The sequence below is a fragment of the Lactuca sativa genome, chromosome 5 (assembly GCF_002870075.4).
Source record: "Lactuca sativa cultivar Salinas chromosome 5, Lsat_Salinas_v11, whole genome shotgun sequence".
NCBI classification, from domain to species: domain Eukaryota; kingdom Viridiplantae; phylum Streptophyta; class Magnoliopsida; order Asterales; family Asteraceae; genus Lactuca; species Lactuca sativa.
In genome coordinates this window covers 159,219,944-159,234,995 of record NC_056627.2, presented here as the reverse complement: position 1 = coordinate 159,234,995, position 15,052 = coordinate 159,219,944, and the positions used below count along the sequence as shown (strand labels likewise).

At 35.7% G+C, this 15,052-nt stretch overlaps 2 protein-coding genes across 3 annotated transcripts; one reads left to right on the top strand and one right to left on the bottom strand.

The window, feature by feature from the left end:
- The first annotated feature begins 489 nt into the window (after nt 1–489).
- On the top strand, nt 490–4,195 carry LOC111908106 (uncharacterized). Its single transcript, XM_042902611.2, has 6 exons — nt 490–1,466; nt 1,829–1,944; nt 2,403–2,727; nt 2,922–3,128; nt 3,291–3,397; nt 3,494–4,195. The coding sequence occupies exons 1-6, from the start codon at nt 561–563 to the stop codon at nt 3,900–3,902; spliced, it is 2,070 nt and encodes a 689-aa protein (XP_042758545.2). The 5' UTR covers nt 490–560; the 3' UTR covers nt 3,903–4,195.
- Nucleotides 4,196–4,701: 506 nt separating this feature from the next.
- On the bottom strand, nt 4,702–11,350 carry LOC111908105 (valine--tRNA ligase, mitochondrial 1). Of its 2 annotated transcripts, none has more exons than XM_023903951.3 (21): nt 11,196–11,350; nt 10,770–10,920; nt 10,598–10,660; nt 10,336–10,505; nt 10,146–10,218; nt 9,910–9,975; nt 9,743–9,826; nt 9,449–9,526; nt 9,254–9,337; nt 8,997–9,076; nt 8,813–8,870; nt 8,424–8,726; nt 8,174–8,344; nt 7,853–8,052; nt 7,386–7,788; nt 7,058–7,309; nt 5,802–6,293; nt 5,612–5,718; nt 5,427–5,526; nt 5,198–5,343; nt 4,702–5,078 (listed from the first exon to the last, which is right to left on the bottom strand). In XM_023903951.3, exons 1-21 carry the CDS (start codon nt 11,318–11,320, stop codon nt 4,904–4,906), a joined length of 3,381 nt encoding a protein of 1,126 aa, XP_023759719.1. In that variant the 5' UTR covers nt 11,321–11,350; the 3' UTR covers nt 4,702–4,903. The 2 variants fall into 2 exon arrangements, with proteins under 2 accessions (XP_023759719.1, XP_023759720.1); XM_023903952.3 differs by having other exon boundaries at nt 10,770–10,942; nt 11,196–11,330.
- Between the last annotated feature and the right edge of the window lie 3,702 nt (nt 11,351–15,052).

The following is a 15,052-nucleotide window of genomic DNA, read 5'->3' as shown; positions in this document are numbered from 1 at the left end:
TGTGACCGGAAGGTCGGATATGATATGTGATATGTATGCTATTTGTGGTAAGTTAATTGTTATATGTGTGCTATGTATGTCATGGGCCGGAAGGCGATTATATTATGGGCCGGAAGGCGATATGTTGTGTGATGGACCGGAAGGTCGGCGTGGGTAGGACCGGAAGGTTTACCCAGCAGGGACGGAAGTCCCCTGAGACACATGGACCGGAAGGTCAGGGCCTGGAAAGGCGTATGTGCGTAAGTTGTATATTGGGGAACTCACTAAGCATTTATGCTTACAGTTGTTATGCATGTGTTTCAGGTACTAGCGAGGACCGTGGGAAGGCGCCGGCGTGATCGATACACACTGAAGAATGTTTTTATGATCTTGGGATTTAGACTATTTGTATTGACATAATACTTAAACTATTTATGCCTTGTTTTGGATGGAAATACTTATTTTTAAAATGAAAAATTTGTTTTGAAAATTTGCGTTGTTACAATAACAAGAAAGTTATTGGAGAAGGTGGATTCGGGAAGGTGTACAAAGGAGTGCTCTCTGACTCTAAGGGGCAAACCATGGTTGCTTTTAAGCGTTTGGATAGCAACTGTGGGCAGGGAAACCCTGAGTTCTTCAAAGAGATCTTGATGCTTTCCCGTTACACACATGAAAACCTCATCTCTCTCCTGGGATTTTGCGATGGGGATGGTGAGAAGATACTTGCGTATGAGTATGCATCTCATGGAAGCCTTGATCGCCACTTGAGTAGCATGACTCTCACGTGGACACAACGTCTCAAGATATGCCTTGGGGCTGCAAGGGGGTTGTGCTACCTTCATGATCCCAAGGAGACACGAGAAAGAGTTATCCACAGAGATATTAAAAGTTCCAACATTCTGTTAGATGAGAATTGGAATGTTAAAGTTTCAGACATGGGACTCTCGAAAATAGGACCCGCTAATCAGCTGCAATCCTTTCTTGCCACAAATGTTGTCGGTACCTTTTTTTACATAGATCCGATGTATATGGAGACAAGTATCCTAACCAAAGAGTCAGACGTATACTCTTTTGGGGTGGTCTTGTTTGAAGTGCTGTGTGGGAGCCTATGCTATGAAACTAAGACTAATCATCATCCTCAAAGTTTAGTGCGATGGTGGAAAAAGTGCTACAAGGAGAAGAAAATGGAGGAGATCATCTTTCATCATTTGAAGCAAGACATGGATTTGAGGTCATTAGAAACATTTTCAGAAATCGCCTATCGATGTTTGCAGAAATCGCGTTCAGAACGGCCAAAGATGTCTTACGTTGTGGAAAAACTTGAGGCTGCGCTTGGATTTCAGCAGGAGATTTCTAAAAAAGAGAAGCTTTTTCAGGAGGGGATCTCTAAATTCGTGGAGTTTAAAGAGATGGTTAACACTGTGGTCAACATAGAGGAACTAGAGATGCTTCTCTCCAAAGGAATCATCATTAACGAGGGCAAAACGGTGATTAGCTATATCTATCTATAAACCTATGCTTTAGATTATTACTTATTTTTTTATGAATAGTTAATCGGGATCTATAAAATGTTAATTATATTATAGCTGTACAATATTGGACGACTTTTTTTTTTCTTCCACAAGTTAGAATTAGATAATGCATGCTTGACGTATACATTTCAAATACAATGCATTGGGCCACCAATACCAGACATGACAGCTTCAAAATCGACCCATCATACATATCTATTTACTCACATGTGTAGATGATTTCCGTTTTAGTTTTAAATGTTTACAAACCATAACTTGAAAAAAGAACATGATAAATGTACTGATCATAAACTTAACCTCTTAATTTTAATGGACAGTGGTTCTCCTTAAATAAGAATGGGGAACACATTGAAATGATATCAGCAGAATGTTTCGAACATACGGCGGCTTTTAATTGGGATTATGATCCATATGGTCGTGAAACTAAATCAAGGTTAATTGTCCTTCTCCTCTTAGCTTTATAGATCTTTTAGAGTACTATTTCATGTGTATATACTAATTAATTAATTATATATATATATATATATATATATATATATATATATATATATATATATATATATATATATATATATATATATATAGGGAAGAGTTATATAGAAAATGAATGATTAGGGCAACACATATTTGAACCAATGAAAACATGACAACACATCACTTCTACAATAACTTCCACAATACATTACTTGTGAAGAAAGAAATGGACACGTGTCATTTGATTATTGGTTCCGGTAGATGTTGCCCTAGTTATTTGTTTTCCATAGAACTCATTCTTATATATATATATATATATATATATATATATATATATATATATATATATATATATATATATATATATATATATATATATATATATATATATATATATATATATATATATATGTGCAGATTTGAAGGGCGCAAGCGAAGAGGATCGTATGGGGCATTCAAAACACACGTGAGAACACAATTATTGTCGCCATATATCACCTACAGGGTAAACCTTGTCTTCAAGTTTAGAGGCAAAAGGAGGGACTTTTTAGGCCTGTGGTACAAGTTGGCTGGGGAGACAAGATTTTCGAACTCGTTTGTAGCACAAGAGAGAGGAGATGGATGGTTAATGGTTGAATTTTGTCAGTTTATCAGCAACACGGAAAATGTTGATCTTCAAGTCAAGTTCTATTGCGTAACTGCAATTGAAGTAGAAGGCATAGAGTTTCAGCCCCTGGAGAGGGTAAGGTTATATAATTTAGATTGTTTATATTGTTTCAAACATTCTTGGAAGGCAACAATAATACAGTGTAAGAGAACTCTTACGGTTTTAATTGGGGGAAACTTTTCAAGTTTTGGTTGTATCAAATAGAATACGAGTTTTCTTCCATTCTCGATCAAAAGTGCTAATGTACATGTAAGCTTTATATATAATAGGTGGAGCATGAAAAACTGTTAGAGGATGAGAAGGAGGACATGGACATGCAAACCATATCACATCCAGACACATACTGGGAACAAAAATTGCCAAATGACTGGAAAGAGATACTTAAGTTGTCAAAGTACCATAGCCTCCGACTCAAAACCAAGAAGGAACTCTACTCTATTCTTTGCAAAGGGTTTGCAATCAACAATGATAAAGAGGTATATTAATATTATTGAGATATGAATGATTCATTCCTTTCGTTTTTGAGACATTCACAACTGTAGTTAGTTAAATTATTCCCTGAACATCAGTTCAAAGGGATCGAATAACTCCATAATTCGGAAACAAGTACTTACAAATTAATGTTTACTGATTGGCAGTGGTTTTTTCTTGCAAAAAATGGGAAGAAATGTCATATGCCATCAGCAGAACTGTTCTTAAGATATGCAGATAAGCATTTGGAGTCGCGATCTTTACCCAACTTAAGGTGCGTCCTCTATATGTCTCTAGATTTTCATATTGCATGAACATGTTGTCTTTTTCCATCTAACATTTTTATTAAACTCAATATGTCTTTTTGCAGATTAAGTGAAACAACTTTTGATCATGTTGACCTCTTTTGGATAGAATGCAGATCCAATATGCTATCACCTGAAACAACATACGCAGCTTACCTTGTTTACAAATTACAAGAAAACCATTTTCGTTTTGAACCTCCTGTGAAAGTGTATATGCCATTAACTTCCAGTGTGACTGATCCATGGTATATCTATTTACTTAGTCATCAAGCTCCACTTATTAGGGATAAGGTTTATCAAAAGAAACGCCTTCCACAGCAAAGGAGCGATGGTTGGATGGAAGTTCAAGTATATGAATTTCAAACTCACACTACCACCACTGCAAGGATTACGATACATTTTGAATCGATGCTATCTGATAACAGGTCATTTAAAGGGCTCACTCTGCAAGGCATTGAGTTTAAACCCATATAGCTTCTGTTTTTATGATTGGAAATGAATTAATTATAACAGGTTCTCTTATCTATCAATGAATAGATAAATTGGTTTACTTTTTGTTGAATTCATATATAAATATAGGGTAAATAGGTAAAGGATTTGCTTTTCTTTTTTTTATAGACCAATAATTGTTGCAATTCCAAATGGAGTTGGTCTTACGAAATTCTTTGTAATAGATGAATTGGGTTTACTTTTTGTTGAATTCATATATACAACATATAGGATAAATAGGTAAAAGTTCATTTAATAACATGAGTTTTTTTGTGAGACATGGCTTAGTTGCTTACTCATCTCCCATGCTCATTCATCCCTTGACTTCTTTTTGACTTTGAGAATCATTGTTACTTATTCATAATAAACTAGGCGAATGCATATGCACTACACATGTTATAATTATGTAAGTTACAATTTTGACAAATATGTGCTCTTTAGATTATGCCATTAACACTAACAATGAAATGATAAGTTTTACACTAAGCTGATAGATAAAAATTAAAATATTTTAAGTATTTTGAACAATGTGATAACATAAACATGTATTAATTCGAACTTATTTAATCGACAGTAATCTTCACTAAATGAGAATTAAGAACAAAGTGAAATGAAATGTAGAATAGAATGTTTGATTCAAGTTGCAATTCAATGTGACTTGTCCTCTTTTAGACTATTTCACAGGTATATCATTCTTGGCTGTATCTTTATTCAGATTTCCAATGGGAAGCCATCGATCATAAAAAATAAAAAATAAAAATGCATTCTGACATTGGCTTCAGTCTCAATATAACTTGTTGTGGGATGCTTAAGAGGAAAACTATTTTAAAATATTTAGTGGTTGTGAGCTTCAACAAAACAGGCGCATGGTATATAAATGGTTATCCTAAGAAGGTAAAAATACAAATAATTTCACAAAATTGTATCAAAATCTTCAACTCTTGTTCCCTAATTGTCATTTGAATAAATGCCAGATGAGGGTTGACTTAGATCTCTGCTTTTGAAGCCACTTCACGTTCAAAGTGCTGAGTAGCTTCCTCACAAGACATTAATTGTTGCATTAGCATTGTCAATTTGGCCATGTTTTCTTCTTTTATATGTTCCGGAACCTTCTCTTCATACCCTTTAGCACTCATCGCCTTATTCAAACTATCCTTTTGCCTGTTCAAAGTCAAACATTGACCCATACATCATCATTTGCTAATATATTTTGTTGACTTAACAAAGAAAGTCAAAGAACAAGACTTCACAAAAAGTAAATGTCAAAGTGTTGTGCTTACTTTTGTAGCTCTGTCAACTTTGCATTGAGCTTTTCACGTTCCTTTTTAACATCAATGGCTCCTTGAAGCTTTAGATAAACAGAAAGTGATTGATTTACAACCGACACTGCACATCCAGCTGGAGCAGCATCATTTTCACTCAGAACCTGACAATTTTAAGTTTTAACCCCAAAATGTCATAAAATATTACATGTTACATGCGAAGGGTATTTTCGTCTTTTTCACATACCGTGAATGAGGATAAGTTGGCTAAGGTTGAAACCTCCATTTCATGGCGTCTCAGAAGCTCTGTAGTTTGTTCGTTTCTAGAAACTGCAAATCCAGCTCGCCTATCCAAAAAAAATAAAAAATAAAATATTTCTTTATGAGAAAATACAAATAATATATTTACATTTATTGATTTTAATAAAATACCTTTCATTTCTTTCCTGTGCAGGGAAGTTTGCCCTAATTGATCTGAGTGATTTCACAGCAGACTCAACCACCTCCATCTCATATTCAATCTTTTCATTTCTCCATGACTATTTGTATCCAATAAATAAAAAATAAAAATTAGTTACAATTATTTGTTTATTATTATCTATAATATATTTCAAGATCTAACCTCTACAACAGAAGGGTATTCACAAATCATAATAGACTTCTCTCTTTCACAATGCTTAGGTGAAGGAAGTCTTTGCCATAATTCTTCAGTAACAAAAGGCATAAAAGGATGAAGCAATCTTAACCCTGTATCCAAACACACCCACAAAGTATCTTGTGCATAAGCCTTTGAAGCTGCATCATCACCAAAGAAGTAAGGTTTAATTACTTCAATGAAGATATCACAGAGCTGAAACTGCCACCATGAATAAACAGCACTTGATGCATCTGAGAATTCATAGGAGTTTAAAGATGATATGGTTTTGGATGTGGCTTTGGTGAGAACTGAAAGAATCCATTGGCAATTGAAGGGCATGTTCTTTGGGTCTATTGTTTTTGGAGGGGTATAATTGTCATTGAGTTTTGTCATGGCAAATCGAACTGCATTCCATAGTTTGTTACACCATTGTCTGTATCCCACCACTCGTTGTATGTCTAGATTGATTTTATCTGACTGGAATCATGCAAAGAAACAATGTTATCAAGGGTATTTTGGACTTTTTATAAAAACAGAAGAACGAAATTGAATTTTGTTTATTGCATAGAGATAGTTCAAGTTTAACAATAATATTTAGGGTTAATCTCAAAAAATACCTTATATTTTGTGTTTTTTCCGGATTAAACCTCAATTTTTTTGCCTGAAAAAGACCTTGTATTTTTTCATTTTTTCCGAAAATGCCCTCAACTTTGTATTTTTTCCGAAAAAATTTGTAAAATGTGAGGGTTTATTTGGAAGCATTTAAAAGGGTGGGCGTTTTTTTTGGAAAAAACGAAAAAATACCAGGTCTTTTTCATCAAAAAATAAATTTGAGGTTTAATCTAGAAAAAACACAAAATATATTAAAAAAAAAAATTAGTTTAACCTAGTTTTTATCGATAAATTATTATGCAGCATCTGGCTTGTAGAATATTTTTTAAGGGATGGGATCTGTCAAAAGAATTGAAATTCTAACAATGCAAAATCTGTCAAAAAAATATAATGTTTTGAATTTTTTTTATTTCAAATTAGACGATAAGGGTATTTTGGTCTTTTTGCAAAAATAGAAGAGTGAATTGAAGTTACTGAACTCCTTCCCCATCAAACTTTGAAGGACTCCACCCATGTGGCAACCAAATAAACCATGGAATGGAATCTTGAATTCCAATTCCATGAATACAAAATCTTTTAGAGAATATATATATAAAGTGTAGAAGGGTATAATATAAAATAGATGATACCTGAGCAGTGTATGAGACAAGGGCAAATCGAAGGGCATCTGCCCCACATTCAGGAATACCATTAGGAAAATCCTTCTTTTGCCCTTCTTTGGCAACTTTTAATTCATTAAGGTCCAAATTACCCTCCTCAAGTCTCTTATGAAGACCCTCTAGGGTTATTCCACATATTACTTCTATGGGATCCACCACATTGCCCAAAGATTTGGACATTTTTCTTCCATGTGCATCGCGAATCATTGGATGTAAATAAACCTAAAGAATAGTTTTTAATATCAAGTATTATTGCATTGTTTTCAATTATATTAATTATTAAAGTTATATAACTAACCTTTTGGAAAGGAACATCACCTCCCAATTTCATCCCAAGCATCACCATACGAGCAACCCAAAAAAATAAAATGTCATGTCCAGTTTCAAGAACAGCAGTTGGATAAAAAGTCTTGAAATCTTGAGTATTATCAGGCCACCCTAATACAGATAATGGGAAAAGCCCTGAAGAAAACCAGGTGTCTAAAACATCAGGATCTTGAGTTAACTGAAACTTTTTCCCTGAAAAGACTCTTTTAGCCTCCCCTTCAGCCTCTTTCTCATCCCTAGCAACCACCCAATGATCCTTGTATGCTCCAAGTTCCTTCAGTTTATCATCCTCCAATGTCACATACCATGCAGGAACCCTGTGGCCCCACCATAGCTGCCTTGATATACACCAATCACGAATGTTCTCAAGCCACCTGTAATTTATTTAAACATGTTACAAAATGTTTTCAGAAAAAAAAAAAAAAAAAAGTGTTTGACCTTTTCCATTCAGCAGCATATTGTTTTGGAATGATATCAATTTTCTTGTTATTTTCATCCATAACAGCATCAAGAGCTTCTTTTGCAATACCATTGCAGTTAACATACCACTGAGGCTTAATCATAGGTTCAACCACATCATTGCTTCTAGAACAAACACCTAAACGCATCTCATTCTTTTCTTCCCCTTTATAAAGTCCCTGTATTGTATTGTATTGTATTGTATTGTATGCATACAGTTAACAGACAATGGATATTATGATGAGGACAAGAAGGGCATTAACGTCTTTTGGGATGGGAGAAAAAGTTACAAAGAAATACCTTAGACTTCAAAGCCTCAGTTACAGCCACACGAGCTTCAAAACGTGGTAACCCTACAAAACCTGAACCCCCATTACTATTTATCTTCCCATCATCAGTAAAAATGTTGATGAACTCCAGTTTATGACGCTTTCCAACTTCAAAATCATTCGGATCATGTGCTGGAGTTATCTACATAAACAATTAAACACCATCAAAATCATCACAAAAAGAATGTGGTCAACTGTTTAGAGTTTAGGGTTTAGATTACCTTGACTGCACCAGTTCCAAATTTAGGGTCAACAAGGATAGAATCACAGATTATAGGAAGTTTTCTTCCATTAAATGGATGACATGCAAATTTCCCATGAAGATGAGTGTATCTTGGATCTTCTGGATGAACAGCAATAGCAGTATCTCCAAGCATTGTTTCAACTCTAGTTGTAGCCACCACAATTTCTCCAAGATTTTCTTCTAAAGGGTAGGCAAAAGAGGTTAAAACACCGAATTCAACCATGTTTTTATACCCTGGGACCTTTAGAGGTGTCTTCTCTTTAATATCAACATAGTCCACCTATATAGGGGCAGAAATGTAAAATGAAACAAACTGCTGTATTGTATATAACTGTTGAGAAAATGGAAATGGCTTTTATGGTGTACCTCAATATCAGATATTGCTGTTCTCAAGACACAATCCCAGTTGACTAGCCTTAGGTCTCTGAAGAAAAGTCAAAAGGGCATCCAAGAAGTTAATTTATAAAATGAGATTTCAATTACCAAAAACTTGAGGGAAAATAAAGCTTTTGTTAATGACGATATTGAAATCTCTTGATGTGAATATTACCTATAAATAAGACCCTCCTTGTAAAGCCTGACAAAAGCTTCTGTTACAGCATTTGACCTTTTCTCATCCATGGTAAAGCACTGTCATTATTTAAGGAACATTTATAAACTTGTTATACATATATAAAATTAAACATAATCAAAACCTCAGATAAAACTGATATCAAATATATATATATATATATATATATATATATATATATATATATATATATATATATATATGTATCTTGTAGTTATCTTTTTTCTAGGTTTTACCTCACGTGACCAATCTAGAGATGCACCCAAACGCCTGAGTTGTTTCAATATAGTTCCACCATATTCCTCTTTCCATTTCCATACCTATCAATATCATCCATATCAAATTAACACAAGATCTTTGAAGTTAAGTTAAACATATGAACTTCAAAGTTGATAAGCAAGACATAACATGTGATGTGAAGTCAAACTCACTTCCTCTACAAACTTTTCTCGACCCACATCATGACGTGTCATTTTTCTCTCTCTCATGATTTTTTTCTCCACCACCACCTGTCAATGAATCTTTGTTAGATAAACATAAGAAAACCAACAGTATATGTATATTATTATGTAATGAAAGAGAAAAGCAAGATAATCGGATTAAGCCATTCTTTTTGCATTAAGTCAATAAAAAACAGGATTAGGTTAAAGTTCATTAAGTCAAAAAGAAACAGCACCCAAGTGTAACAACTAGTGAAATATCTATTCCTTAAAAGTAAATTCAACCTGAGTTGCTATTCCTGCATGATCCATTCCAGGCACCCATAAGGTATTGTATCCCGACATTCTCCTCCAACGAATAATTGTATCCTAAAATGATAATCGATATCAAATAAAATTGAAAAAAGGAAAGAATTGTAAAATTCATAAGAGATGAGGGTAAGTCATGAAACCTGGATAGCAGCAGTTAAAGCATGACCAATGTGTAGAGCTCCAGTCACATTAGGAGGTGGAAGAACCTGCATTTACACATAAACAAGACATCCATAACCAAATTACATTAATCAATGGCTTTATACAACCACAAGCCACAATCCCAAAACCAATCTGTTCAAAAAGATCTATGATACATCATTGTTTATGAACATTTATAGACACGAAATAGCAGAGAAAATCACAAGAGACTCACGATAGTGAAAGGAGGTTTAGAGCTGCTGGAATTTGCCTCAAAGAAACCTGATTGCTCCCACCATGCATACCATCTAGCAATAAGTACTTAAAATTTTATAATAAGAAACAAGATTTCTGATAGAAGTATTATCAATGAAATTTGAGCTAGATGATGCTGTGAAAGAAAAAGAATTCATAGAAAAACTAACGATTTCTCCACTGCAACAGGAGAGAACTGCTTTGCCATTTGTTGAGAAAGTTTTTTCTTATCACCAGAAGCTGTTTCTGGATCTATATAGTCTTCTGGATTTTCTTCACTTGCATCTGCCCTTACTGTTTTCTTCTTACTGGCTTTTGAGATAGAAGGTCCTTGTTGTGCCTTAAATGTGTATCAATGAAATCAATTGATCATTAAACTAATATTATTACAAATTCACTAAAGTAAGATACTACTTAACAATCTAAGATTACCTTAAGTTTGGCTGCTTCAGCTTTTTGTGCAGCCTTCAACCTTTTCATCTCTTTCTCTTTTGCCTACCCACAAAAGAAAAAAAAAATAAACTTGAGCTCCTACTCCATACTAAGTTAATATCAGAAAGCCTGAATAGAATCGAGTGAAGTTGAAAAAAGTAAAAGGAAATACCTTCTCTTCTTTCTTCTTCTTCCTCTCAAGTTCCTCCTCAGAAAGAGGAACCTCAGGATTTGTGTTTGTCATGCTGGTGGCTGCGGTGGAACTTACAGTAGTTTCTCCTCCTAATGCGGCTGATGAAAATCTGATTTGCGTTCTCTTTGCCCTAATGTTTTTATCGAATTAGCCTAAAGCCCAATTGGGATACTTTTCAACATTAAAATCGATTCGAATCTAATCCTTCCAAAGAAAAAGCAGCTAAGAAAATAAACATTCGCACAAACAAGTATTACATCTCACAATGGAAAACTCAATCTACAACTATTTAGACATCAATTCTGCATTTTAATAGTTATGAGAATGAAATCAAAATTAAAAGGATGTGCTCACGTATATTCCATATCAAATATATTGTACATCGAAAGAGAGAGAATGACTTACTGATCGCAGAAGAATGAGAAGTAGGATTGCACTCTGCAGATATGAAGAGTGTGGAGGCTGAGAAAGGAAGAGGGGTTTGGGGTTTTTGTGCGTAACATACGAAGCGGGTGGACTCTGGTTTGCATATGATACGAGTTGAAAACTTACATTAAAGTTTTGTCTTTTAAATATTTGTAAATTTTTTATTAATCAAATACTATTTTTGTATTTTTATTAAGCATATATGGATTATTTCTTGAAGAAAATTTTGGGGAAATGAGTTGACACTATCACTTTTTTAAACATATGGAGTATTTCTTGAAGAAAATTTTGGGAAAATGACACTAACTTTTTTAAACATATGGAGTATTTCTTGAAGAAAATTTTGGAAAAATGGTATTGTACCACATTAAAGTTTTGGTATTTATCCGATTTGATCGCTAAACGTTTTTTTTTTTTTTTTTGACCTTTCACTGTAGTTTTAACATTGTCGTATTTGACCTTTCACTGTAGTCATTTTCGCCGATTTTAAACGGTTTCTCGATTGACATTGTATCTATATCAATTAATATTTATTTTTTGGCTAATCCGATGACACGTGAGATATGTCACGTCAATAAATGATATACGATGGTTAAACTATCATCTTCACTTGTCGACCTGCATTCTTCATTTTCCACTTTAAACGAAACTGAGCTAGGGTTCGTGAAGGATTTTTGTGATCGAGCTGAAGTACCAAAAAAGTCATTGCAATGGCACAATTGGAACCTAATAGATTGTTTGCAATGGTGGAACTCAACTACCAAAGGGTACTTACTCGTAATCTTTTCTATTACACTAGTGGTGTGAAAATCATGTTCAATGATGTTAACTTTTCTTCTATGACTTATTCTGAGTGTGTGACCTTTTGTAACACCTTGTTTATTTAATAAATAATTAAACAAATTAATGAATGTATAGTAGCACTAAATCAATATTTATGTAGCAGGGTGTTGGTCTCGAGGAGCTAATTGTCATAATTTAAAAGTTGAGGGTTAAAAGTGTAAGTTTCGGATTGGTTTTGTAAATATTTGTAAAGGCAGGGACTACTTGATAAATTATGGGGACTTAATTTGAAGAGATTATAGAAGCTAATGGTTGAATGGTAACATATGGACCTCATTTGAAAATGAACTGTAGAGGAGGGGCTGTTTAGTAATTGTTGGATTAATTATGAAAAGAATTATTAGATCAGGGATTAAAAAGGTAAATTATAGACTTGATCTGAAAGGATGTTTCTGGGGAGGGACCATTTCTGCCATTATGGCAATAAGATTATAAGGCATCGGGTATATATACTATCCAAACCCTAACCCTAATGGAGGGATGCAACAGCTGCCGGGAATGATCCTCCAGCCGCTACCATTGGTTTCACCCACTTTCCGACCATCCATGGCCGCCAAACGACAGCTGAGTCCGACATATGGCATTGCCGTCAACGGGAGCCTTCAACCATCCAGTCCCGACGTTCCGTCTGTTGTCGCGCCTTTCCTAATGAAGATGGAGTCGCTGACGAATGATCACCGCTTGGTTGTTGCTGCTGCTGGGTTGTTCCGTCGGGAACGTGACAACTCCAATTGCTTCTTCCTCTTCAGTTCCCTCGTCAGCCACATCACCGGTACCGACAAGCTTCTGGGAGACTGCCACCTTGTTTCAATATTGCATCAACCGCCGCCAGTTGTTAAGGTTGTTGCGGTTGTCATTTTTGTCACTTCTCTTGCGCCACCAGCCACCGTGGGGTGGGGTGGCTGAGTACATATTGGAGTATGTTCAAGTGTACCGGTTGTGCCTTGTATTCAAGGGTTGTAATGGTGACTTTTGGCCGAAAAACCTATCACCACCACTGTGAGGTGGTGGTTGCCATCCCAAAACTGTTGATGTCACCGCCATGAGCCACCGGGTGGGTGGCTGAACCTTTTGAACAAATCAAAAACGCGTGTGAGTGTACTTATGTCGAGTAGGTGTTGTGTGTAGGTTTGTTTGTTCGAAAACTGCAAGAACAGCCACCACCAGCATTGTGAGGTGGTGGCTGCCACCATGTACCACCATCTGTGGTTGTATTTTAGTGTGTGTGTGTGTGTACGTGTCCATTTGGTATTTTTCGTTGTAATACTGTAACCTGAGTTGAAATAATGAAAAGAAAAACTGAAAACCACCACTGGCCACCGTGTCGGGTGGCGGTGTGCCTCATTTGTATTGTGACTCGTTTGGGATGTTTGGACAAGGGACTAAAACCCTAATGGGCCTAATAAATCGTAATGGTCCTAATGAAACCCTAATTGACCTAAAGCCCAAACATGTGACTAATGGGCCTAGTGAAACCCTAATGGGCCTAATGAACCTTAATTGATCAAAAGACCTAGCTATTGGGCCTATTGGGCTAAGATGGGTTGGAAACCCTAATTAGGGTTTATAAAACCCTAATATTGGACATATGGGTTTTGGACTGTCGGGACTTGCATTTTGGATGACTGGATTGGGATTGTGTATCAAGTCCGGCCATACTACATGATTAACCAAATAGATTGATGGACTTACTGGATTAAGTCCTTAATGGGTTAAGTGAGAAACACTTACCCTAATCATCATTTTATGTAAAACTTTAATTTCACTTGGGCCTTTAGTTGGGCCTTTCTATTGGGCCTTGGTGGTTGGGCCAATAATGGGCCATCCAAGAACAATCAATGGACGAGAATAATTGGATGGGCTTTAGGGTAAGGCCCATATGATGGGTTTGACCCAATTTGGAAAATTGGGCCATTGATGGGCCATAGTTTGGGCCTTAATGATCATATGATATTGGGTCATTAGAATGCCAAATGTTGGACTGGAATAAATGGTTGGGCCTTAGAGTGAGACCATGTAAAGGTTTGGGCCCAATTTGGAAAATTGGGCTATATGTTTGGCTTTGACTCATAGTTGATTGTTGGGCCTTTGGATTGGACCTTGGGCTTGGATCAAGCTAAGATTGGGGTAAAGCAGTCTTTTACCCCAAGCATGGACTTATGGTTATGTATTGGAACCCAATTATTAATTGGGAGTTATTTTGATGTTGATAGTTCGGTAACCTGTCATCCAGCGGCTGGGGTGTGACAACCCGAAATATTTGGATCCAACAAGGTCTAAATTATAACCCTATTACAAGGAGAACCTTGAAAACCATTAGAGTATAAGTGCATATATATGGAAGTATGCACTTTGGAAGTCACATACAATTTAACCTCTTGAAGGTGAACAAAACTTAGTAAGGTAAAACTAGATAAATGCATTTGATTAAGGATCACATGGTGTAGACACAAGAACTTGTAATTGTGTCACAATCTTGAGCAATTAAATTATAAGGACAACATAATTGTGTTTGCTATTAATTAAGACCATAAAAACCCTCCTAGGACCTATCCAAGACCGTGAACATCTTTAAAGAAGTACCCTTGGCCGTAAACCCTTCTAATGGGCCATGGTTTGGCCGTGAACACATTAACAAGCCATAGCTTGGCCGTGAACACCCTTAATGGACCACCTTTGGCCGTGAACTACTTTAAGGAACCTTAGCTAGGCCATGAACACCTTCCTAGGAGGTGTCTTGGTCGTAAAATACTCCATGATGTGATGTATGGGAGTAAACACCATAAAGACTCCAAACTTTGACCATAAACACCTTCCTATGCAACATCTAAGGCGTAAACTCCATAAAGATTCCAAACCTTGACCATGAACACTTCCCTAGGAAGCATACTAGGCCATGAACACTTAGATATTTTAAGTGTTTACAAATTTATGAGCTGTATGTTGCCAATTTCCCATGCAATCACGGATTCTTATGAATTGTCCAACATTTC